At 49.0% G+C, this 25,328-nt stretch overlaps 1 protein-coding gene across 9 annotated transcripts in view; it reads right to left on the bottom strand.

Annotated features, from left to right (window-relative positions):
* FRMD4B (FERM domain containing 4B) overlaps positions 1–25,328 on the bottom strand; it is a 108,687-nt gene that overhangs the window by 50,315 nt on the left and 33,044 nt on the right. For 3 of the 9 annotated variants that reach the window (XM_021409422.1, XM_021409423.1, XM_021409421.1), the window contains exons 2-4: positions 2,693–2,758; positions 2,077–2,171; positions 881–973 (exon numbers count right to left, since the gene is read on the bottom strand). In XM_021409422.1, coding sequence (XP_021265097.1) covers positions 881–973; positions 2,077–2,171; positions 2,693–2,758 — 254 coding nt within the window. Of the gene's footprint in view, positions 1–880; positions 974–2,076; positions 2,172–2,692; positions 2,759–16,158; positions 16,410–25,328 lie in introns of those variants that run through there. The other 6 variants (XM_021409415.1, XM_021409416.1, XM_021409419.1 and 3 more) reach the window with 5 other exon arrangements.

Here is a 25,328-nt window from a genome sequence, read left to right on the forward strand (position 1 = left end):
TTTTTTTTTTTTTTTCCTTTTTTGTTAAGAGGGGAAGAAGAAAAGCTCTGAACTCCATCACAAATTAGCACGTATTCAGCAAAAACAAAATGCCATTTGTTTGAACCATTCCTGCAGTATCTGGGATGCAGAGGACATGGTGGGGTGACAATGCCAACTGACCCAACTGCACAACAGCCTCTGCTTTGGAAATGCTGCAGATAATTAAGCACACAAAGGCCGAAGCCTTGATATGAAAAGTGATTGAGGTCAGTCCGCCCTCATTTTCCTCACATACTTTAAGGAAGACAAAAAATGAGAACTCTAACAATATTAAGAATACGACACTTAGACAGAGATGTGCTGGCAGAAATGACCGTCATCCTAATCAGTAGAGCTTTACTAGTGAAAACCCTGAAGTAATGCAATTACTTTGGCCAAAATCATCGCTTTGCCAGGGATTTTAGTCTCTCCTGGGGACTGGTTTGAGCTGTGTGAGCAAAGAAGCCAGCGGCAATCCCTTTCAAGTACTGACAAACCTTAAGTAAACATGAGAACTAGTATAACTGTTTAAATAAACTGTATCAAAATAAAGCACTATTAAAGACAAGTCAGGCAAAAAAAAAGATTTAAAATTAAGAGATTTCAAGATTTAAAATTATTCTTAAGTAAGAAACGTACTAATAACAGCTTAAGAAGTAGCAGGTTCCAAACTACCTTATTTAGCAGGTAAACAGAAAAGAAAGCAGCACTTAGCCACGACTTAATCACCTTCTAAAAATAACGTGTCACTTTGACATTTGTTTCCTTTATCAAATCAGTAATTTGTTCTTTTAAACAAAAATCATGGTGATAAATGAACCAAACGGGTGCTGTTTTCTTCATGGAAGGAATTACTCACCTGACTGCAAAATACAGAGTTGCTGGGCCTGGTTTCTTGGGCAAGTCATGATCCAGGACTCTGTGGTCCAGCTGCAGCCAGACACTCTGACCTCTGTGGGAACAGATTGGGGAGATGGTTAAAACTGGGAAGAGAAATACAGAAATGTGGGTTTTTCAGCGCTCACATTTACTCCAAGAGTTACTTTCTAGAACTGCAAAATTCAGCTCTGATGCAGGCAAGCAGTTGATGAACTTTTCCTCTTTCTCTACATAGATGTTGGCAGAGCTTGTTTTTGGATACTACAGAACACCAGCCACAGCTTCACACGTGACCCCATCTCAGAGCAGAGGGCCTTACCATAGGCGCACTTGTTTAACGAGGCAACTGAATGAAACAGTGCTCTGTGCCACAGCCTCCCTAAATGAAACTTGAATTGAACCAGAAAAAGAAAATAAAAAACCCTTAATTCCAGTAACTTCTCTCAGGACCTGGGGGTCAGGGCAGCCCAGGAGCCCACTGCTGTCCCACAACACTGGGGCTGGCCAGCCACGGAGCATGGGTGCCCTCCAGAGGCCACAGCGAGCACCCAGTCCCAGACCAGAGCACCCAAGGGACCCTCTCAGCCCTGCAAGTGGTTTTGGGGAAGCCAATGACTTTTAGGTAATCCCCTGGCAGCACTTCACAAGCAACTAAAAAACTCCAGAACTTCATGGCAGCATTTCTGGGGGAAGAAAGCCAAGTGTCAACAGTGCACATGAGGGGTTTAAGATGAGCTGGAAGAAGCTGTCTTCCAACAGACAGGATGTGGCAAAAATATTCAAGATGAGAGCAAATAAAACACTGTTGCCATAAGGTCTCCACAGGCATGCAGCTCCTAGCAGCCCCTGTAAGGCCCAGCAGCCAGCCCTGCATCTGAGATGGGAACTGCCACTGGGAAATTTCTGAATCCATTTGTTCAATTTGTGAGATAAATAGGAGAAGTGAACGTGTCAGCAAGGGAAGTTAGAGGTATTTTCTGTGTTGTGCCAAGCTGATATTTTCCAAATACTTTCTGTGTTGCGTCTTCCCATTTTGTCACCCAAACAGTGAGAGCACAAGGGAGGAAGAAAATCTTCCAAAGCCATTTTCCCATCACACTGAGCTGCCACAGCGTCTGGGATAGGTTTTACCTCACAACAATCCCATAGGTCTTTAAAACAAATTACTATACTTACGTATCATCTATAAACGTTATCCCGAAGTACTCCTTTTCTTTCAGGTTGAAGTGCGAGGCCACCAGATCCAGCAACTCTCGAGACAGAAGCTTGGGCTGTTGGAAGAACCAACACCACTCAGTTCATTTCAGTTCAGACTTCTCATTAATAATGAAAATTTTCTCTGGAAGCACCATGCCCAAGTGAAAAAAACCAGGTCTGAGGAGGGGCTTGTGGGCCTGAAAGCACGTTCATTAATTCCACCTCTATTAGTTGCTACAGTAAGAGATAAAACTTCTTCAAACATCTCTCACAGCTTCAGCCCCAAGGTGCACTCCTTAAACTATCAAGCAGGGATATCTGGCTGCAAGTACAAAACCAGCATTTATTTTTAATCAACTAAGGGACAAATCAGAGCCACACAGAAGAAGGTAACAAAGTACTTCGGAGCTCTAAAACAACTTTTTTCAGTGGGTTTACTGCATGGTTTAAGACTTTGCAATGGTGAATGCTTTGGTGCCATTCCCAGCACCTTGTCAAGTGGCACAGGTACACAGGGCATTGCTGCAGCAGAACGAAAACGGGTCAGCGCTGGGCCCAGCCATACTACCAGTGCCCAAACCAGAGGGGTCTTTACCTGAACCAGCAGCTCCAAGTTCCTGTCATCGAGGAGATGCACCTGGCAGTGCCGGCCCTCTGTCATCTGCAAAGACAGCAACACAGCTTCATCAGTACAAAGAGGATCCTGGCTCATACTATAGCCACGAGTGGTGGCAATGGCCTTCTGCACTGCTGATGAGTGGGGATGACCAGGGACCTACAAACCTCCATCTATGCAACGCTGCAGCCAAAGCTCGGCCTGCTGCCCAAAACCTGCTCTCCAACCTGGATGGGTTCCCACAGGACAACGCTTCCATACTCATGTGCACGTACCAAGAGGTACTCAAACTGCACAATTAAGAATGGGATCAGACTGCCTCAGTTCCTGCTCTGTGTCACATTTATCTACTGCAAGCAATCCCTCCCTCCTCATCACAGCAAAAGACTTCAGAAATAGCTGCACGTTATTACGCCCTTTTAATATCTGCCTTTTGAAATTCAATACATTTCCACAGAGCTTTTACATTATTTAAACTCTGCTTCAATTCTGGGCTCCAGCCTGCGCAGGCAGAGGGCTGGCAGCACAGCCCTGGGGCGAGAGATGGAGGGAACCTGGATTTGGACATCTCACCACCTCAGAACAACTCGTGAACCTGATAGCACTGGTTTCTCACCGATCCCATTCTGAGCTCCGAGCAGGTCCCCAGAGGGATTGGCAGCAACATGCACACCCCTGTGTGGGGACAAGGACAGGAGCTGTGCTGCAACAGACCCAAAGACTCTAAAGACTCAAAAATGAATAAAAGTGGATCCTTCCTTCAGCCGATTGCAGCACAAGTGAACAAATCTTGTGTCCTCCTGGTGCTGCCCTGTTTCAGGGCTGCGGCACTGCCTCTGCTGAGAGCAGCCAGCCCCTCTCAGCAGAATTAACAAAGGTTTACTGTTTGAACTAATTGAGTGGGTTCTGAGTTGGGAGCTTCTTTCTGAGCAGCTTGGCAAAGAGATCGGGGATGAACAACTGCAGTTACAGCTCTGCCTTACACAGAAAACTAGAGATAGAGCACCTGCAGCACCAGCACGCTGAGATTACCGAAAATACAGATTTGTGTAATGATACGTATCACATTGTTTACCAAAACAGCAATACCGGTGGAAGGATTGTTAGCAGAGCAAGTCTAGCCCGAGAAACAAAAAGCAAGCAAACAAAAAAATTAAGTCAGAAAACAAACGCTTCCCTTTCCATTTCTCGTATTGGAGTGAATGTGAACTTGCACACAAGTGCCAGGTGAAGATGGACCTCTGTCCCCATGGGGACACCAGGGACCACCTCCATGCAAACCACAGCCACATCCCGGCAAGGGACCACTTTCAGCTTCCTCCCCCAGGGTTTGGAACAAGGCTGCAGCATCCCAGTGCTGGCTCCCAGCGACTGCTCCGCCTGCTGAGCACGCTGCGTGCTGCCCTTAAATCCATTACGATCCCATCGCAGGTCCATGAGCTATCCTGAGCTGAGGGCCCGCCTTTGTGTGTGCATAAACAAGCCACACACTCCCACCAATTAAGCACTTCATCAGCACACCTTCAGGGTGGTGCATGTTTCTGGCTCATGCACAGTGTTACCAATCTGCCCCTGGTGTGAGGTGTCAGATCCAACGCTGCTTTTTAATCATTCCCCATCTGTTGCTCTGAGATAGCAAGAGGGTTGCCATTATTCAATTGCTAGCTGCTTTAGCTTTCACCCAGTGAAGTCGCATTAATCACTTCTGACTGTCTTAATTGCCTCAGTTGTCTATTCTTGAGTAAAAATGATTCTGTTACAGCAAATGCATACACAAAGCCTTGTGTGAGCAGAGAGGAAGGCTGCTGGTGAGACTAAAACAAAGACGTACCAACCATAACCTGAGTTCTATTCAGCTACCCAAGGTGGTAGCAATGCATCATAAAAGTAATTGAACTTTGTGGCACTCCTAAAGATAGGATATAATTATCCCTGGTTTTATTGATGAGGCAATGTAAGGACACAGCTGAGGAGTGATTTTCAGAAGGGCTGAGCACCCACAGCCATACTGTGACAGGGAGATATGGCTACGGATGCCCCAAGGATGCTGGGCTCACACAGGAGCCAGGGCCAGCATCGCCTGCAGCATGGCTTCTGCTGTACCAGTGCAGCTAGGGAAAGCCTGCTGGAAGGGCATCCCTGCTCCCCACTTCACAGCCACTTTTCCCTGCGAAAAATCCCCACTAAAATCAGTTCACATTGAGCTGGACTGACCTGCACTGCTGCTGGCTCTGAGGTGAAAGAGGAAAATAAAGCCCCATTAGCAGGGGCCCACATCACTCTGAATTAGATAGAATGAAAAAAAAATAAAATCACACTTACTACAGGACTCGCTTTAAGTAGTAGATGTAGTTGTAGTTTTGGAAATCGTTGCAGTTTTTCTACCTAGACTACAAGCCCTAATGTTGTTTCAGCAGCCAATTAAAAAAACAACATCAAAAACCTCCAGCTAATTCAACTCCTAGTCAATGACTATTAATGCTTAATACCCAGTGCTCCAGGAACCTCACCTTGACAGCACTCACACCGCTGCCACCCAGACTGCTGGAAAGCCAAACCACGGAGCTGCATTGCTGCTCAGGTGCCTTCCCCACCTGGGCTGGAGGCAGAACTTGAGTGGGTATTGACCACACTGAGCCCTGTCGAGGAGCACAGAGCTGGTAGGGTGCAAGCCATATGTCTGCAGCCTTCAGTTCCTAAGCAGGGCTCACCAAGGAAGACCAAACGTCAGCCCACAGCTCCAGCACCCCACTGCTCCCCAGTCAGCTGCTGCTGGGTTCCCCCTTGCCCAACACCCAGCTCCCTGCGAGCCCCTCATGGTCACATTTTCATCTTTAATTCAGTATGCCTGGCTAATCTGAACAATATAATTGATTTTCTATTTAGCCAGACTGATCAGTCAAGAGATGAGCACAGCTGTCTGGCTCAGCTAAGAGGCAGCGTATGCACTCCTAAGATACATATATAGACTCACATCTGTGTTTTCAGCTCACTCCCATTGATTTTACATTGTCTGTGCAAATGAACAATTCTGTTATTTTTGCAACACGCACCCAAGTTGGCCTTTTCAGCAGTTATTTTTAAAAGGATGCTAATATTTAAGCTATTATCCAGTGAAGAAAGAAGCAGCATAACATTCATTAAGAATCCTCATCTCATCCCATTCCCAGTAGGAAACCAGCAGAACAATGCAACACAAATATCTCGCCTTTTCATTGGCAAAACTGCATCAAAATGCTGGATTGTTTTTCTTTCCCAAAGTCACCCCTATGTTTTGTGCACAAGCGATAGAAAAATGAAAAAAAGAAGAGAGAGGAATTAAAAGGAGAAAAAAAAAACACAAGTTGAGTGCAGGACTTTGGTATCGCTGCAGCTCTGCAGTCCTCCAAACTCTCAGCAAGAACCTGATAGAATCATTAAGGCTGGAAAAGACTTCTAAGACCATCCAGTCCAACTGTCCACCTCATCTACCCACACCTCCAGTGTGGAAGGAAGAAGTCTCAAAGTATGCATGAAAATTAAACACAGAGTGAAACCCATTCTCTGCAGCGGGTTGAGACACTGAGGAAGGTTTCGTATGGCTGGTTCTTCACATGGCTGGGAGTTCTGGTCTGAAGTAGTCCTGAAAACAGACACTGACATTATTTAGGTTTATATTCCTTTAATACTGTTTGGCGAGCAGAATTTTGTGAAAAGAGAAGAAAAACATTCTCCCCCCGCCTCATGGCAAAAATTAAGGCAAATTCTCTATATAAAGTCATGGAAGCAAGACTTTCAAAATCTCAGTCCTTTAATAAGGGAAAAAACTGTATAAAATAAGGCAGAGAAAAAAACTTATTTCTTGGCTATTTAAACCAATTCCCCGTAATATCCTGAGTCCAGAAGTTTATTTGGGAAAGAAAACCTGCAGGATATTTATGCTGCTCCTCATCAGCACTAACATCCTCCCAGTCTGAAGCCAGTGGTTACTTGCAATATTTTTAGACACTCACGTGTGTCATCAAGTTTGGAAAAAAACAAAAAGGAAAAAAGTAGTAATTAGGGCATAAACAGGAAATCGCCAAGAAGAAAACAAAACACACAGGCCAAAAAAATAACTCCTCTACTGGAGAACAACCCAGCAAAGCTCTGCCCTTCCTTGCGAGAAATCCCTGTGCTCAGGCACCATTGCTGCTGGGCAAAGGGGGCCCCCCAAAATCTCAATGCCTGTCTCTCTGAGCAGAGCCTCAAAGGCACTGCACAGGTGTGAGCCTGGGGCAGAGCAAGGACTGCACTCAAAAGAGGATTTCATCCCCAAATCCCCACTGGAGCTGCAGTTAACCAGCTATAAAGCCACACCAGTAATTTCCTGTAGGGGTGTTTTTTCCCCCAAACCTCTCTCCTGTAACTCATAAGGCCATAAGAGATTTCAAAGCCTGCTGTTGAAGCCCCTACGCTGACCTCGAGTTTTCATCAGCATTTAGGGTTTGTTTTTCTTTCAGTCATGAAGGCATTTCGGATCCAATTCTCAGCTGCCTTAAATCAGCACTGCTTCATTGCCTCCATCCCAGCAGCCAGCTAACGTCTGCAAACGTGCACTGCCTGGGAAAATAGGGAATATGATGCAAGAACGTGTTGCAATAAGGAGCTGCCCCAACCAGGTGCATCCCAGGGAAATAAAATCAAAGGGCTGTCCCACTGGAAGGAAGGGGCTATGTGCTGGTGAGGGGGAAAAAGCGGTAATGCTTTAGATGACTTCAAAGCTTCCTCAAGTGTCTGCTGGGAGAGCAAACCTTGCCATGGTCCAGAACTTGCTGGCTGCGTCTTCCACCCTCCGTGCTGCAAGACAGACCCCTCAGGACTTGTCCCACCCTGCCAGCAGGACCCTGAGTGCTGTCCCCTCTCTCCTTAGGGATGGGGACCTCCTTGTGACTCTCATCCCAGCAGACAGAGACCTGCAGGAGACTTGTCTTGAGTATAGCACACACTGAGCCATGCTTAGGATGAGACAGGCTAGGATTACCCACTCCAGTGCACACCTGTACCGATGCCCCTTGGATGATGCTCTCCAAGGAAATCTTGGCTCTGCTGGAATTTTGGCAAAGGGTTCTAGATAAAACACACTGCTTGGAACCAGAGCCTAAAGGATCCCTGGGTTGCATGGCACCTTCCTGAAACAGCCTCATGAACTGGAGATGGGAACAAAACTTGGCTGCTGCAGACTGACTGACAGCAGCAGCTCAGCCAGGGGGTGACAGCATCTGGCTGCTGGCAGCCCTACTGCACTGAGCACTGTTTTCAGGGCCAAGTGTTGATGAACTTTCCTCGAGTCTCCTTTCCCCCATTTATTCTGCTGTTTCTCACTGCAGGGAATGGCTCATCTATGTCAGTCTTCTAGTTCTCTATATTTCACTGATCATTTGCCAGTTCCTGCAGGACAACAGGCAAAGCTTTGTGCAGTCACTGGAACGATGCAACTCCCTGCAGAGAGCCAAAGGGCTTCTGAGCACCTTCCCCTCTCCCAGAGGGCTCAGACGTAAGCCATCAGCAGCAGTTCTGTGATCGGGGGGATGCTGAACCCCTTTGGCTGAAGGGAGAGAGGTCAGCAGCTTCCTGAAGGGACAGCCCACTTGCTGCAGAGGTAACCCTCCTTAAATTAAATCAAGGTCTTACTCAATATCAAAATGTTTCTCAGGTTGTGTCATTCTGCAGGCACCACTGTTCCCATTCCTTTGCAAAGTATTTCAAACAAAAACAAGAGAACGGACAAGCAACTTATACTCAGGCCTCAGAACTCTACGGCAAGTCCTAAAACTCAGGAAAATTAACAGGAAGGAATCAGCACAGCTCTGCTGTAAATATGAAGTCAGTGAAAGACTCCATCCAACATCTGCTTTCCTCAGCAAAGCGCAGCTCACAAACTGCTGCAGGCACGCTTATCGCGCAGCACTGGGACGCTGCCGCCAGCTCACTGCTGTGCATGAGCCTGTGGGGGGGGGGGTTTGTTCCTGTGCAGCCTCCTGGGGACAGAGGGGAAAAAGGATCCTGTGCAGTCCGACAGGTTTCCTGGAGGAACCAAAGGGAGACTCAGAGCACTCACAGTGCAGTTCTGCATCCCTTCCCCATCACGGTCCTCCAGTCTCTCTCATCCACCCTCCCTCCCCTCCTCACCCTCCATCCCAGCCCCTTCCTCCCCATCCTGCCCTGGGCTTTTCCAGCTGCTCGACGCTTGGCAGGAGCCCCTCAGGAAACCCGGACGCCAGCTCTGACCAGACATGAGGTAAGCAGGAGGCAGGAAAAAGAAAAAGCAATATCACAAGTCCATCTGAACCACCTGTAATTTCTTGTCATTAAAAAAAAAAAACGACAAGAGCAAGCCAATAAAGCAAGAAAAGCCCCAAAGCCTCAGCACTCCACAATCCACGCATGGGCTGCACACAGCACCAGGCAGCGTTGCTGGGGCAGCACTGGCAGACAGGAGCCAGCACCCAGCGCCAGGCGCACGCTGCTCTGCTTTGAAGCACAACTGCTCCTGTGATCTAAGGCTCTTTCTCAGCAGCCGCTGATGAGCTCCACGTGCACTTGGCAGCCCCGTGCCAGCCTCTCCAGGAGGGTTTTTTTTTTTGGTGTGAGGGATAGGGACCTCAGCAATGAGACATTTAATAGTTACATGCTGAAAGGAGCCACTGTACCAGGCACTGGCTGCCCCGCCTGGTGACTTATGAATTTGGGCTTTGTTTGGTTTAAATCATACTGCAAGCAGCCTATGAGGGTAGCATCTGAAAACATGGTTTCTCTGTAATCGGAAGTGATAGACCTGCTTTCCAGCTGCAGCAAAGCGAGTAGGATCAGGCTTGGTTTAGCACTTAGCTAACGCAGCCAAGAGAGCACGGACAACAGAAGCAGGAACAGCAGCTGTAAGTGCTGAGGGTGAATACCAGCCCTTATCAGCACAGTGGAGTGCAAGAGATGCACAGAAGTTCTTACAGACTCATCTGTCAGAAGAGCAAGCACAAAGGGTTCAGCCAGCACCACCAAAGCAAACTCACAGTGCTCTGCATGTTTTCTGACTGCCCTCCCTCCTACAAGCACAGATCCTGAACTCTGCATTGCCTTTATGTCAGGGCACAATGCAATAGCAGCAAAACAAAAAAAAATCATAATCGTCTGCCACTGCTAAGCATCAGAAATTAAAATATAGGCTCTTACCTCCAAGCCACACACCTTGCTGGTTTAAAAGGACGGAAGAAACCCAAGAAGCACACAAGAAGCATGCACTCAGCCTTTCTATTTTCTGTACATTTGAGCTGGGGAAGAAGGGAGACACAATCCCAGGCTTCTTCCGTTGCCATAATCTCAAGGAAGTGACCTTAGCATTTGTTGCTTTGATTACAGATTCAGAAACAAAAGCCCTTCCAGCGTGAGTCAGGGGACACAAGATGTTGAAAAGTGATTGTTACAAATGGGTGGGGGTGAGCAGGGAAAGCATTGCAATTATTGTTTCTTCTCAGTGTTAACCCCTCTATTATGAAACGAAACCAAGTCCAAAAGCAGCAGCTGACCAAGGGCATTGCACATGGTGCCCACCTCGGGGCAGAGGATCTCGGATGCTTTCACCCAAAGCGTGTCACAGAAATGGCCCTACAGTTGCAGTAGCAGTTTTCCAGCTCAACCAGTTTCAGCAGATGACATTCCTGGGCCAAGCTAAGGGAACAAGTGACCAAGGCAGCAAGCGCCATGCATTCATTTCTTCACCACCCCTTGCTGCAAGAAGCACCCCAAGCACTGCATTCCACTGCATTGCCCACATTCCCTTTCAAGGCACATAACTGCAGCCTTGGATTGGGCTCATCCAAAAAACTGGGGGGCAGCTGGTGTGTGCAGTATCAGCGGGGACTCAAGCTTTCAGATCACAGCACAGATGCACATCCTCAGGCAGCAAAAGCAGAGGGAGCAATGCCAAGGGAACACTGCAGCCCTGCACTGCAGCACCCAACATGGGCTGGGAGCAATGGCCCCACAGCAGGCTAATATCCTCGTACTGCTTCATGACTCCAAGAGCTGTCTCAACAGCACCCAATATCACAGGCTTCATGAAAAAAACATGAGCTGCAAAGATCAAGGATGCCAGTTCAGGTCCAGGCCACTGCTTCAGACCAGCAAACTGAAGGCTGGCAGTGAGGCAGTTTTGGAAAAGTATTTCAGAGTCACAAACTTGCATTCATCTCCAAATACAGGATCAAAAGCCTCAAATTAGTTGGAAAAATAGAGAGTGAGTCATTTTTCCTTAGAGACGTGACGTGAAGGTTACCCGGGTGGTGCCAGGCTCTGCCCTGCTGGAACGACAGGAACAAGCGGAAGGGAAGAGCACAGCTCCTCAGGAATATACAAATACAGATGGAGGTGCACAACTCAGCTGTGCTCTGAGCCACAGATAGTTTTTCTAGATGGGGAAAAGTTAGCTTAAAGGAAACTCAGCATACTAGGAAGAGGTTCCAGCAGCTGGAGGCAGTGAGTTTGTCATCCTGCTGAGCGCAGCACATCCCCATCTCTCTGCACCAGCTCCTTCGGAAGCGAGCAGATGTAACTTGCTTGCTGCTAGAGAGGAATTATCTGCTTTCACTAAGGCTTAGCGAACACACCGACTTACATGCTCTGAGTGCATTGGCCCAACAGGACTCCAGTGGGCTTTTTCCCCATTAACACACTTAAGTCTCCCAGATCTGCTGCAGCCAGCCCAGCATCAGCCAGACGACTCCACATCCAACACGTGTGCTACACCCAACACCCATCCCCAGGGCAGCCACCTCTCTGGAGCGATTCCAGCCCACCTACAACCTCAGTCCTCTCCTCTTGCACTTTTGCTCTTTTTCTTTACCTGTTTGGTTTCCCAGGCATCCTTGCAAGCTGTGCTCAGCTTAGAGCAGCAGGGCTTTGACAGATCCAAATGGAGTCAGAATTATTTTATTCTTTGGTCTCTCTCCTCTCTTACACACCCCATACTACTCATGCCATGCAGGTTGTGTACAGCCCTTTCCTGCTCTCCCAGTGCCTCTCCTCCTGCCTTCCTCTCTTGCACAAGCCAGCCACCTGCACAAGGGACCAGCACGATGCTCTCATGTACCACCAGCCCATCAGCCGTTGTTCTACACCACAAAGCCACACAGCCTGAAATTCTGTTGCTTGCATTGCCTGTGTTGGTTTTACATGGCTAAACAGCAGCACACATTGGGGCTATTCTCAGCATTTCAGTGACCCTCACACTCCTCATCTTTCCATCCGCAATACACAGAGCTGATGCACATTTAGATGGAAGGCAGAGCATTAGCAGGGAAAAGTGTACGGGTGTATGTGTGGGAGGGCATTTAAGCTAATATTTTCCAGTGCTGATAGCTTTATCCTCTTTGCAGCTTCTGAGAACGAACCGGTCTCCATCTGCACAGAAGATTAGAAGAATTAATGATCACTAATTATGACTCAGAGGTTTTGAGAGCAATGCAGACTGCACGAGGATGGCCTGATTTTCTGAAAATCAGGAGACAGAGATAGCGCAGCATTATTTTAGGCACACGGACAGTCCAGCCCGTACAAGGCTGCCAAGAAGCACAGTGGCAATGCTAGCAGGAGTGACAGAAAGCTAAACGCTCAGAAATGAAGTGCGGAAAAAGCAGCGTGAGCCTGACACGCTTGTAAGTTGCCTTTTCGTAAGCTTCTTGCTCAGCCAGTGCAAGCTGCCAGACCCTGCGCAAGGCTCTAAGGGTGATTTAGACCAGAACATTCGCGTCGTGATTCGTCTGCAAGAGATGGGTTTTTAAAAAGTGGCGCCAGCGACATTTGAAATCCAACGCATCGGGTGAGCTGCGTCACGCTGAATACAAATACATACATACGGGCCAGGGTAGGCAGTGAATAGAAGGCACTGTTTGAACCTGGCACCGGGACACCCTGGAGGAAATGAGGTGAAGTTCAGTCTGGCTATGGAGTTTGTCTGCCGAGGAAGAGGGAGGAACAGTACAAAAAATCATATTTTTGTTTCAGCAAACTCCAACAGAAAGCGCTGTACCATGAGCTCAAGTGGAAACATGCCTGGCAGTAATATTTGGAAAGTGGATTTTGGAAGACTGAACATGTAGAAGTGAGCTTAACTCCCAGGCAGAGGCTCCCTGCAAGCCGCAGCCATGGGGAAACCACAGTGGGACTGCAGCAGTGGGGTGCAAGAGGCATCACAGCACTGGGTCAGATCCCTTAGAAAAGGGAACGGGCGCATGAAAGCAGAGCAAAGCTCTTCTAGAGCAGCAGTTAATTCCCACTTTGATTCAGTGTTTGAAGAGGCACGCTCAGCATCCTTGACAAAGGCCCATGAGCTCCCTCAGAAAGCCCTGAGCAGCTGGGAAGGCTGAGCTGGTGCCTCTGGGCTCTGCCCAGTACGGAGCCAGGGGAGCTCTGCCCTTCACCGGCTCATAACCACTAACTCATGATTGGGAAAAAGACAAAAGGAGCCTCCAAGTTTGTCGTCAGCGGTTTTGTAAAGAAAAGTGAAGGTGTGGCAGCAGAGGAAGCACGCTCCTTGCTGTCCAAACCACCCCCGTTAGCACCATAGGAAACAGCAGCCAGCCGCTTCCTCTCTGCTCCACCCAGGCAGGTACGGGGCAGACACGGACAAAGCTGATTTTCTGTGCTGCATCTGCAGTTTTTTTTCCCCCCTTTTCCCAGAGGAAGTGACCTCTCAGAGGTTAAAAAGTACGTCATCCCAAAAGCCACATGACTTTAATTTACAGTTCTGCAGCCAAAACTCTTGGCCAAATTACCAGCGTAACCAAATAGCCTGAGCTCAGAGATGCCTCCATCCTCCACCCCAGCTTCCCATCCAGCAGACATTCATCACGTCTCCTCATATTCTGCACAGTTTGGGAACAGTTTGCTTGGTTTCTCTTCCACACCCGGTAAGGATCACACTGATGGGCATTTCTACCACTAAAAAAACTCAACCAACCAACTTGCAATTTATAGAAGTGAGTTGGGCTGGTTTTGCCATCATTTAACAACCTCACGGATATAAAACCATTGCAGGTGGTTTCACTGCTCTGTTAATTAGATTCAGGACAGGCGGCCTGAAAACTTGCAAGGAGAGAACCCAGCTGAGTGCTTTATTCTGGAGGAGGCACCTGGACACTATGGCACCAAATGCATCCGTTGTACACAACACAAGGGGCTTGGGGAAGAGTACCCCATACCACAGTACCAGGTCAGAGCTGCACACGAGCTCTGCACAACAAATACAGCTCCAAGCTCCACCTCTTTCCCTCCTCTCATAGGAAATAGGTACTGTTGCATGAAGATCTCTATGCTGGACTCTCACCTCAGACTTTTTCCCCTAACAGCATTACTCACATTGACTAGCTGCAGTCACAAAGGAGATCTTTGTGGAGCTCTTCCATCAGCTCTCTGCAAGTCTGCTTTCTCCAGGCTTTCAGATACTCTCTGCTGTGGACAGTATTCCCTGGCATGCAACCCAAGTGTTCAGAGAGACCAAGTTCCCTCTTGCACAGGTTCAGAGGTTATTTTGGAGAGAAATGAGACAGTTCCTCAGCACTGTGGCTCTAGGGCAATAGCCACAAAAAGGTCAGCCCACCTCTGGGCAGGTCTCTGTGCATGAGACAGTAGATAGTGAGCACCCTGCAGAGACCAACCTGGGGATGCGCCCAAACTTGGTGCTCCCCACACGGTGCTCAAAGGGAAGGTGATGGACAGAAGCTGCCCTGTTCTTGGGTTTTGGACTTTGAGTCACTAAGGCAGGTAAGGGCTTTACGCCGGCAGAGAGGATTGCAGCAGGGCCAGAAGTCTCTCACATGTGATAGGCCTGGCACCCAGCAGCTCTAGAAAATGAAAGTGAACTGGTGTGGGAGCGAGAAAGAGGTAGTGTTTTTGGCACAGCTTGGGGCTCCCTTCAGGTTAGCAAGCATTTTATCAATGGACAACTAACTATTAAAGGAAAACTTGCCAGCCCAGGGAGAAGAAACCCTGCTGGCTTTCCTTCCACCACAATAATTTGGTGGTGATTAAAACAGGGAAGAGACTTGTTCAGTGTCACCTCACCTGAAAACAGTCACTGGTCCCCAAAGCAGTGTGAACCCCCAGCACAGATGAAAGGGAGCTGCAGCCCTCAGGGTTGCACAGCAGCACAAGGACCTGTCACATCACCCTACACCTGCACGCCCCTCGCACACAGCCTGGGGACAAAGCTCTGTGTTGTTCCGAGCTGGTAAACCACACACGTCCCTTGGAGACGAAATCAAAACCAGAAATAATTCATTCAGCCTCTTATAGGGTTGTGACATCCACCCAGGCTGTGGCACCGACTGCTGCACGCTCGTTCTGCTCCCACCAGAGTCAGGCAGGATCCCGCCAACGTTTTCAAACAGCAAAGAGCCAAGAGTTCAGCACAAAAAGCAATGTGTTGCACAACCCAAGGAAGAGCTGCAGGGCATTCTTTCAGCCATCTCTGTTTAATGCACCCCAAAATGACCATTAGGAAATTCCTGACATTAAGATGTGAGAGCAGCTTTGTTCCTGCCTGGTTCCATCACGGGGAGGACCTGGCACAGCCCAGAGCTGCACAGGGCGGTGGGATGGGGAGCACCCAGGTCCCCACCCAGCACAGGCACTGCCTGGCATCACTCATATCCTCGCTTCGCTCATTTTCACATCCCTATGGTGGTAAGGGAGAGATGCTATTTGCAGAGAAAGGACAAATTAATCCCTGCCCTGAGCCACCAGCATGCAAAACCTTCAGACAAAGGTACAGCCCCACTTTATTTCAGTGGAACTTTACACTTTGAGGCAGCCACTGCCAAGCAGCAGCTGAAGAGTTGAGCCCAGCTGCGGTCAGTGTGTCCTTGGCCAGCCCAGCAGTGCCAGTGCAGCAGGATAGATCAGCAGGGATGGGCAGGAAGGGACAGCAGCCAGGCTGTGTGTTCCCCAAGTATCCACGATCCATATTCAGGTGATATTCATCTGTGTGCAATGCCAAGATACATTCAAGCACCATAAGAGCCATCACTGCATTGCTGCTCTCCCACCACTGGGCACACCTGATCCTGGGCATACCTTACAGCTAAACAGCAACAGGTCCCTTCGGGATTGCACAGGTACAGATGTCCCTTTAGCACAGCTTCCACGAGCAAATGATGCCTTAGAATGGTTACAGAGAGCAGTTTTGCTGGGAGCTCAGTAGCTCCCCACATAACAAAACAGCAGGGAGAGGGAAGGAGCAGCTTGGAAATACCCAACATAAACTAACAAATAGCCCAGCAACGCTTATACCACGATTTATCGCAGCCACCCCCCCCCCCCTCCCGGCAGACAGAACCACCTCGCAACGCAAACTGCGATCCCACGACAGCCCGCTGGGACAAACAGAACCCCGCACCCACACCCCCTCTGGCAGCCCCGCAGGTGTCCCCTACCTGGTAGACGTCCCCGAGGCCGCACCATGCCCGCAGCGCTTGCCGACAAGCCCGCAGCCGCCCCGCGTACCACCGCCGGAGCGCCGTCACCGTCAGCGTCCAGACGCAGCGGCTGCCCCCGAGCAGCAGGTCCTCCACCCCGCACATCAACACCGAAGCCATGGGCCCAGCGCAGCTCCGCGTCCCGCCGGGCTGGGTGTTTAGCACGCTGGCATGCCGGCCCGCTGGCTTTATAGGGCGTGCGGAGAGCCGCGTCCAACCTCCCAACAAACTCCTCTTTCACTGCGCTTCCTGGGCAGGTTCCAGGCATGCCCCCGGAGCCAGCGGCTGCAATAGCCCGGCCCCGCCAGCAGCTCACACAGCAGCCTTGTCTTTCCGAGCGGCTTACACAAATCTCCGCTAAGCTCCGGGAGCTGCCACCAGGTTTTCTAATTAAATTTTAACCCTTTTGCCATATGCCCTGACAACAACCCCATTTATACGCCACCGGTTAAGGGATTAAGGGAGCCCCGCCCGGCCCCGAGCTCTGCCATGCATCCATCCGCATCGCTCAGCTCCGAGGAAAGGACCCGGCGGGAGCATCACACCGACACCTCGCTATCTGCCACGCAGGGAGCAGAGCTGTCAGCTCTTTCTCCCCAGGAATCCTATTTAAAAAAAAAAAAAAGCACCTTTGGGAAAAGCAAGCGGAGGGGAAAAATAGATCAGCACAGCTCCTGCAGAATGGAGGCACCGATTTCCTCAGCTTGGGTGGCAGAAGATGCCAAAAGAGCAAAGCTCCAGACGTCCCGCTTGCTGGTTGTGTTTGTACCGGCTGAAAGCTCAACACCTGCCCAAGAGACAACGCTGCTCTCCTGCACAACTCACACAGCTCCGTTGACACAGCGCTCGCTGCGTGGGAAAAACAAAGCTCCTCGTGCGCGCTTCGCAAACACAGCACGGAGAATAAACACGGAGCTAACAGCCCACGAGGGAACGCAGCCTTGATGCTTAACCTTCTACATCTCCCAGGCAATTTGCCCTTCTGGGGCAGAAGCTGTTAATGCCAGCAAGCCACACCCCTCGTTTGTGAGCTCTTTCCCAGCAAAAGCCAAGGGGAGCAGCTCTGGGTGGAAGTCAAAAGGCAATTAACCTTTTTAAGATCCCTCATAGGATTTGAGGTTTCCTAAAGCTTTCTGGGGCTGGAGCTGCGAGGGGCCCAGTGTGCGACTGTCAGCACCTCACTGAAGGAACTGCACAAAGAGCAGACTTTGGCTAAAAGCACCAGCCAGACAAACCCCATTGCCTTAAGACCCAATTTGATTTCCAAGTGGGCTGCACCATCCGCAAACAGCTTCTACACGGTTGCGGCTGTGCTGGCCCAAGTGCTTTCATAGGACGAAGATACCCTGTTTTAAGAGCACACAGGGTAAGTATTTGCAGAGCCTACTCTATCCCATGTCAGTCTTCCTATTGCAAGAGCCCACAGTCGCACAGTTAGCTCGTGTCCTAGCTGAGAATTGGACAGTAGGGCAGTTCTGCAGGCTGCTAACAGCCTGTTTCAGACAGGCTTTGGATCTGCGTGTCAAGCATTACACTTCTTCCTCTTGCATATAATGAGGTAAGATTGGCTCGGCCCATGCTGGTGCTGGTATCAATTGTCTGCAGCTCCAGGGATTTTAAGCATCTCAGACTTGCTCTCAATGTGGGAAAGGCTATGACAACTATTTCAAACATCCGAAGCTGCTATGAAGCAACATCTCTTCCTCAGTATTTCCACACCAGGGTGAGAAAAGGAGCTCAGAAACCTCCTGGTTGCCTTGTCTTAGGGTCTACACTGCAGGAGGGACCTAATCTGCCTCACACCAAGCCAAGCCAGGAGATGCTCCCCCTGCCTGGCCCAGGGTCACGATGGCTTGGAGTCTGCAGCAGCTCCTCCCTGAGTCAGGGCAGAGACAGAACTTGTTCTAACAGAACTCAGGCTCTACAGTTAAAATCCAGTGCCTGTACACCCACCTCAAGAGTTTCATTGCTCCTTTTAATGTTGCCTTAGCCTGTGGCCACAAGGAAGGCTTCCTGCACCTCGGGTGTTACTCATCACTGCTCTATATTCTATGTTTAGGGCACTTGAATATCAGTGCAGGAGGTACAAAATGAGAAGTTTCAGGTTTCCACTGGGAGAGGCCAGTGCCACCATCTGCAGACACCCCAGGCAGCTGAGGGGTAATTGCAGCTGGACAGCACTGCTCAAAGAGCAGTCAGGAGCACCTCCCATGGCATCTGCCACTGTGGTCAAGCCATCGCCAAAGTTACACACATAAAAAGAAAATCCAAATTTCTGTAATTTTCGAGTTCCATTTCTAGACAAAAAGAAAAGCAGCTTCATAGTTAAGGAAACAGTGCAGGGGATGGCCTCATCCTAAGCCAGGAAAATCAAACCATGCCATTCTGAAAAGTTCTACTGTTCATTCTACTGTGTTGTCTTTAGCACCTTTTTCACCTATTTAAAGAAACAGATAAGAAAATGACATGGGGTAGTGGTTTTAAACTAAGACAGGGGAGATTTGGGTTAGATGTTAGGGGAGAGTTTTTCCACACAGAGGATGGTGATGCACTGGAACAGGTTGCCCAAGGAGGCTGTGGATGTCTCATCCTTGGAGGCATTCAAGGCCAGGCTGGATGTGGCTCTGGGCAGCCTGGTCTAGTGGTTGGCAACCCTGCACTCAGCAGGGGGGTTGAAACTAGATGATAATTACGGTCATTTTCAACCTAGGCCATTCTATGATAAGAATGGGCATTTTCTCCTCTGATATAGCACAAGGGATTTGATTTTTTAAACGTGGCACAAGCCGTGCTATTTTTAAATGGCACTTACACATGGGGCAGCTACCCTGTGTTTCCCATCCTGCTGTGCTGCTGGGACAGCCCCAGCCAGCTCCATCTCAGCCACAGTGCTCTCCCCAAAACAAGAAGGAGCAGAGTTTATAATACAAAGAAGAGCTGAATGTAATTCAGACTGTTGGCGTTTTAATTTGGGACTGAGGAAGCATCCATTCAGATCATCTTTGCCTTCTGTTGACCTCCACTTTCAGAATGGGATTTCAAGTGTTTTAATGCGAAGTACATAACTGATATTCATGTTCCTTAGAGGCAGAATAAAGACCACAGGAAATTCACTATGGGAAAGCCAGTAGGATACCCAAATGGCTTTCAAAGGTCACAGAAACCAAATCTCTATGAGGAAAAAATACCTATCTCAGAAAAAGACTTTGCAGATGTACATACCGCTCTCAAGGTAGAGAGATACTACAAATTTATTTGATCTGCAGTGGTATGAACAACAGGGCATTCATTTCTGGTAAGGAACAAGCCCACAAAACAGGGATCTTAGGAGCACACTGCTAAAAGGATAGAAAATGTGATGTGCAGCAGATTCATGCTTTTCTTTGTATTATTGATTGTATTTCTAGAATAATAAATACTAAAAGGGAACAAAGGTTCACCAACATAATAGGAAGAGATCTCAGAGCGATCCTCAGCCCTCCTTGCACGTTACATTCTGTACCACAATGAATGGAATGAGGGTAGCTGAATCACTGCTTTCCTTTTCAAGGTACCTCACACAAAGTTCACATGGATACATAATTCATCTACCTGCGAGACCACAGGACAAAAGCATCAGTTTCCTCTGACATCTACAAAGTTGCATTGCCCCTAGATACAGACCATTGATTAGAGCTACAGAAGAGGACATGCAGCCAGTCCCTGCTAGCAGGTAATGACATTAAGGCTTTGATCCTTTTTGGTCTCTGCACCTTCAGCAGTAAAAGGTGAGCTATTGTGCAGATGCACCAAATAATGATAAGGGCTAGCATCTGTCTTCCCTAGCCATTGCTTTAAGCCCCAACCATGCCTTTAGTCCATAGCCTGTCTTCTCTTACACTGACTGAAGACGACTGGAACCAATCCTCAGTCCTCTATAAAGCAGAAGGTAAGGTGCAGCAAAAACCAAGAAATCACCGAGACAGCCCTTACAAAGTCCTGAGAACCAGTTCTGCTTTGGGCACGTCACTGCGTGGATACCTGCTTCTACCTCCACTCCACGAGTTCAAACCCTCGAGTCCTGACATCCCAGGGTGCTCTCAGGGCAGTGCCTAGCCCCACCACAGTCCTGGCTTACTTGTGAGTTAGGACTTCCTCATTGCTGAAGCTGCACATCTCCCTAGCGCTTTCTTTAAATTCTTGTCTTGTAAGAAGCCTGTCAAGCTGTGAGCATTAATGCAATTAACCCCAAATAAAGATGAAGTGACTTTTCAAAAATCATTTTTGCTACACTCCGGCCCTTAATTACCAACTTAATAAAGATAAAGTGAAGTAGTCATCAGACATCCTCTCTTTGATGTTGTAACCTCTCCATGCATAAGATGCTTAAAAAGCAGCAGTGGCATACAGGATAAGTCTGTAATCCAGCCTTCCTCGCTTGAGAGTTCCTGAAGAGAGAATCAACTTCCAGCAAAAGGTGTTTGCAAAGCAATTTCATTCTTTGAGATTACACAGAAACAATCCAGAGATTTTCCTAATGTACTTAATCCTTTATACCAGCATGAATTTCAAGCACCTCTCAGGAATAGATCAATTGTCCCAAAGATTTGTCTACCACTTTCTGCATTATCAAGCCTGAATTTAGAAAGCAAACGAAAGCTACACGGCAGGACTGTGCTGTCCTCCTCTCAGCTGGGAAGAGCAGATGATGATCTGGAGCAGGCAGGTGAGAGATGCTGGAGAAGGGCACTCTCCATGGGCACCTCCAGGCACTACACAGGTTCCCTGCTCTTCCCACCAATGTGCCCCAAACCAAGGGGCCACCAAACCCAACAGCCAACTGCATCTTGAACCGTTCAGACCCGCAGGATGGAGCCTCTCTCCTGTGCTGCCAGTTTAAGGTGTTGATGTAATAGCAGCTTTCCATGCCATGGATGAGGCACTGTCTTTTTGCCTCCACTCTGTATGTGTATTTTTCTACACTAACAATAATGCAGTGACATGCACACACTTTTGAAGACAGCGCTGTGCCAGAAACACAAATTTCCCCGCAATCTCTACCCCACGATAAGCTAATTATCATCTCATGTCAGAAGCGAAGTGCCACTGCCTTTCAGCTCTGGAAGTGATTAAAGCAGCCTGACTCCTCCAACAGCAACCCGCACTCGTGTACCTAGCACTACAGAATCAGGTCAGCTTCAGCACAAGCAGCGAGTGCTCCAGTTCCGCAAACCTGGGGTTGCCATCATTTGCCACTGCCCTATCAGCACGAGGATGTGTCACCCAGTTTCCACAGCACAGCTCTCTAGGGGCTAAGAGACAGGCGAAGTCACATTTCCCCTCTACCCCTGCAGAGTGTTGTCTCATACCTCCACCATTCCCAAACTGACAGGGAACAAAAGCATGGAATGCTTTCAGCATCCCACTTTCTTCACCCACCTCACCAAGAGGTCACGGCGGTGGACTTGCCCTCCCTCATGCCCCATGACATTAATCCACAATGGGTGTCAGTATCACCCAGCTCCTACCACAGCCCAAAGCAAGTTGGCCTCCCCAGCACTTAAAGTCAGCAAGGAATATTAAAGGGAGACCAGAGAAATCAGGTAATGATGTTGGATGAAGGACTTTGTGGTAGATACAAATACGTGAGGAGTGTGAAAATCCAGGGCTGCCCCAGCTTTACGATTATTTTATAGCCTCATTAATCCATGGCAAATGGGGTAGAATTACTACCTAACCTAAATACTTGGCAGAGATCTACAACGCTGTAAGAGGAAGCATAAATGGGATAGTAAAGTTTCAGCATTTTGCATGATATACATGGCCAAGATGACAAAAATAACAACCTAAACCCATCAGTCTCCTGACAAGAATCTTTAAAATAGTGAGAATAAATGATGTCTAACTGTGATAATTATACCCTCAGTGCATTCATTCTCTCAGGATGAGTAACCCAGGATGCTGCAGCCTCCAGAAAAAAAAAATCATGACTCAGAACAACGCTCTGCCCTTGATCGGACTTCATGGGCCATGCTAAGCCCAGGAAAGCCACACATCCAGGAGAGGATTTGTCCTTCCTTACGTATGCATTCCAATGTCACAATTCAGATCACTGCACCTTAAGGAAGATTAACAAAGAGACCACCTCGGTCACCTTTATGCCTCTCCTCCCCATCTACAGTTTCAGATCATAAACTCAGAGTCCATTCTGTGTCACTACTACACTTGGCACAGTACCAGCACTGATATGAACTTTCATTAAAATCAGTATTTGAAGTCACCCAGCCCCATCCCCTCCACTGCTGCTGGTGGAGGTCAGCAGCATGGCACAGGCTGCCAATGCCTCTCCCAGCACCACAGTGCTCACCTCCCCCAGCCCAAACCACCTGGATTCAGCCACACAGCTCCAGCACGCTGCATAGAACTGTCTTTGTGCCATCTTGAGTTGAGGTTTGATCCAACACAACATGACATGGGCAGGTTCCGTTCTATAGGTCGCAGGTGAGTCCAGTTTGGACCTCTCCAAGAGAGACCTGTGCATCTTCACAGCCAATTTTTGCAGGAGAATCACAAGTGGGTGGGAAGAGCGCCGGCCAACAGAAGAAAAATTGGTAAGTCATAAATCTATATAAAACACTGCCAGCACTGCTACTGAGCAACGCTTCCTGAAAACACAGGTCTGCTGTAATTCTGCTTTGAGGCAGAAAGCAAAGAAATTTCAGAATGTATCATCTGCTGCTACAGCAATTAGTGCCTCATTTTACTAACAAAATACCCATGCAGTGTACATTTGTCAGTTCCGGACAAACAAAAAAGGGAATAACCATCCAGAATTTGGAAGGAGGCAAATCAGTGCCTTTTGTTTTAGGAGTGAGGCAGCTCTAGTGTAAGCAACACATTTCTTGAAGGTGAGCCTTGGTGCTATCCCACCATTTGACCACGGAAAAGGAACCGAGTCAAGCAGCACACAGCATCTCTCCACAGAGGGATCACGTCACTTGTGCAGGGCACTAAACACTGCCCAAAGACCAAAGCAAGCCTTCTGGAATGCACAAGCTGCCGCCCATTCAGAAAACAGGGACACATCCAAAAGCACCCGGCCACGGGGCGCAGAGAGCAACCGAGCCAAAGGCAAAAGAACAGCCATTGAAAGGCTGCTTTTATCCTCAGAAGACCTCCAAAACAAACAGCCAGCACGCCCTGGGATCGATCCAAAGCCCATTGAAAGCAGTGGAATGCCTCCAGTGGGCTGGCAGCAAGGTTGGCCACGCGACAGCCCCGCCGCCTCCCAGTGCTCCCCTGCCCTTCCTCGGGCTTTTGGGGCTTTCTGCAAACACTCAAGCTAGCCAAGAAGTAATTAGAGTAAAATTAAAACTTCTATTTTAAAGTACCCTAATTTTCTACCCAGCCCCTGGGAATACAGAAAGATGGGTGGGCACCACCTGTGTGGGTCCTGACAGGACTCACCTGGGCACACAATGCCTAAACCACAGCTCAGCTTTCTTCCAGGGGTGCCTCCTGGAGCTGAGCCCCTCGAAGCACCAGAAGCAGCACTCCTACCTTGCTGCCTTCCTAGAAAAAGCACCCAGAGAAAGAAGTGACGCCAGCAGCAGGTTTATCAGGAGCCCGTGGTGGGAGCGGTGATATCGGAAGCACCAAGCTGTGCACAATGCGGGAGGAAGCCAAGGGGGAAATGTGGAAGGGCTGCAGAGCTGAGTCAGCCCCTCGGAAGTGGGACCTCACCCCTCCAGTGTGGGATTTGTGCTGGTGCAGGTGCTGGACCCAGAGCCCTGCCCTGCCAGCAGGGTGGGAGCTTCCCAAATCTCAGCTGGTGCTGCACAGAGGGCGAGGATGTGGGTGCAGAGGGTCAGCCCAGCCCACACAATGCAGAATGACCGCTGAGCTAAAACAAAGCAGATGGACTTCTTCCATAGAGCAATGGGTGGGGAAAGACATGAAGAAAGGGCAGAGAGAGCAAGAGAGAGGGAGCAGCAGTGCTCCCCAATGGGGGTCAGCCCGAGACCACTCCTACGCCCAGCAATGCTATTCCTGTTCTAATGGGCACGAGTGAGAGTTCAGCATTTGTTAACAATTAGCGCAGGCAATAACTTCAGTCTCCCTCTCATGCTTGAGATGGAAACATTGCCATAACTGAGCAGTACCTGTTGGCAGCAGAACTTCTAAATGGACGGCTAGGAGGGGCCGAAAGCTTCCTCAAAGAAATTCTCATTTCTAGTTTTCCCCTCTGGGATATAAAGCAGGCCTGCAAACTGCCCTTGCCATTATCAGAGCTGTGATTCAATCAGCATTTCATGGCCATAATTAACGGGTATTTGTTTTCATGGGCGTGATTCCTCATTTGCCAAGAGTGCAAAATTAAAAATGCGTTTTTCCCATGCTCCTTGGAGAGGACGTGATGTGAGCTTCAGCCAGGGAAAGGAAGCCATTTGGAGCAGGAAGAGGATGCTTGGAAATGGAGTTACAGAGCTCCTATTAGGCCCTTTCTGCAGCCATCAGATCAAACTGGCATTGAAAAAAACCATGCTGCTACTCTCACTCAGGTTAATGGGTGAAGCTGTGGCACAAATCCCTTCCCCTGCCCATTTCAAGAGGTCGCTCAGCACCATGTGGCTGCTCCCAGGACTGTCCCAGGAGCCCCACTCCCATCCTGGACACATGGTAGGAAGGGAACAGGGACACCATGACCAGGGACATCAGTGCACCTGGCCTTCCATGTGACATCAGGAGGAGGAAGGACTGCTGGCTGTAGAAATCAGGTTGGTTGGCACAGTTTCATTGCCGTCTGCCCTATACAGCTACTTCTCAAACCTTGAAAAACCACACCAGCATTAACAGGAGAAGCACTAAGTGAGCTTGGGGGGGGGGNACCCCACAGCATCCCCATGTCCTCGTGATGTGCCACCAACCCCCAACATCGCGTTGTCCCCACCCCCACCCCCCACAACGGGGTGGGTGACGTCTGTGTGTCTGTCCCCATGTCTGCATGTCCCCATGTCTGCTTGTCCCCACCATGTCTGTCCCCGTGTCATTAAAGCTGCAGTGTCTGACCCCACGTGTGTGATTTGGGGACCCCTGGTTGGGGGGGGTGACACAGCGGGCCCCCCCCAGTGACAGTGACACGAGGACGC

Source organism: Numida meleagris, chromosome 11 (assembly GCF_002078875.1).
Source record: "Numida meleagris isolate 19003 breed g44 Domestic line chromosome 11, NumMel1.0, whole genome shotgun sequence".
NCBI lineage: Eukaryota > Metazoa > Chordata > Aves > Galliformes > Numididae > Numida > Numida meleagris.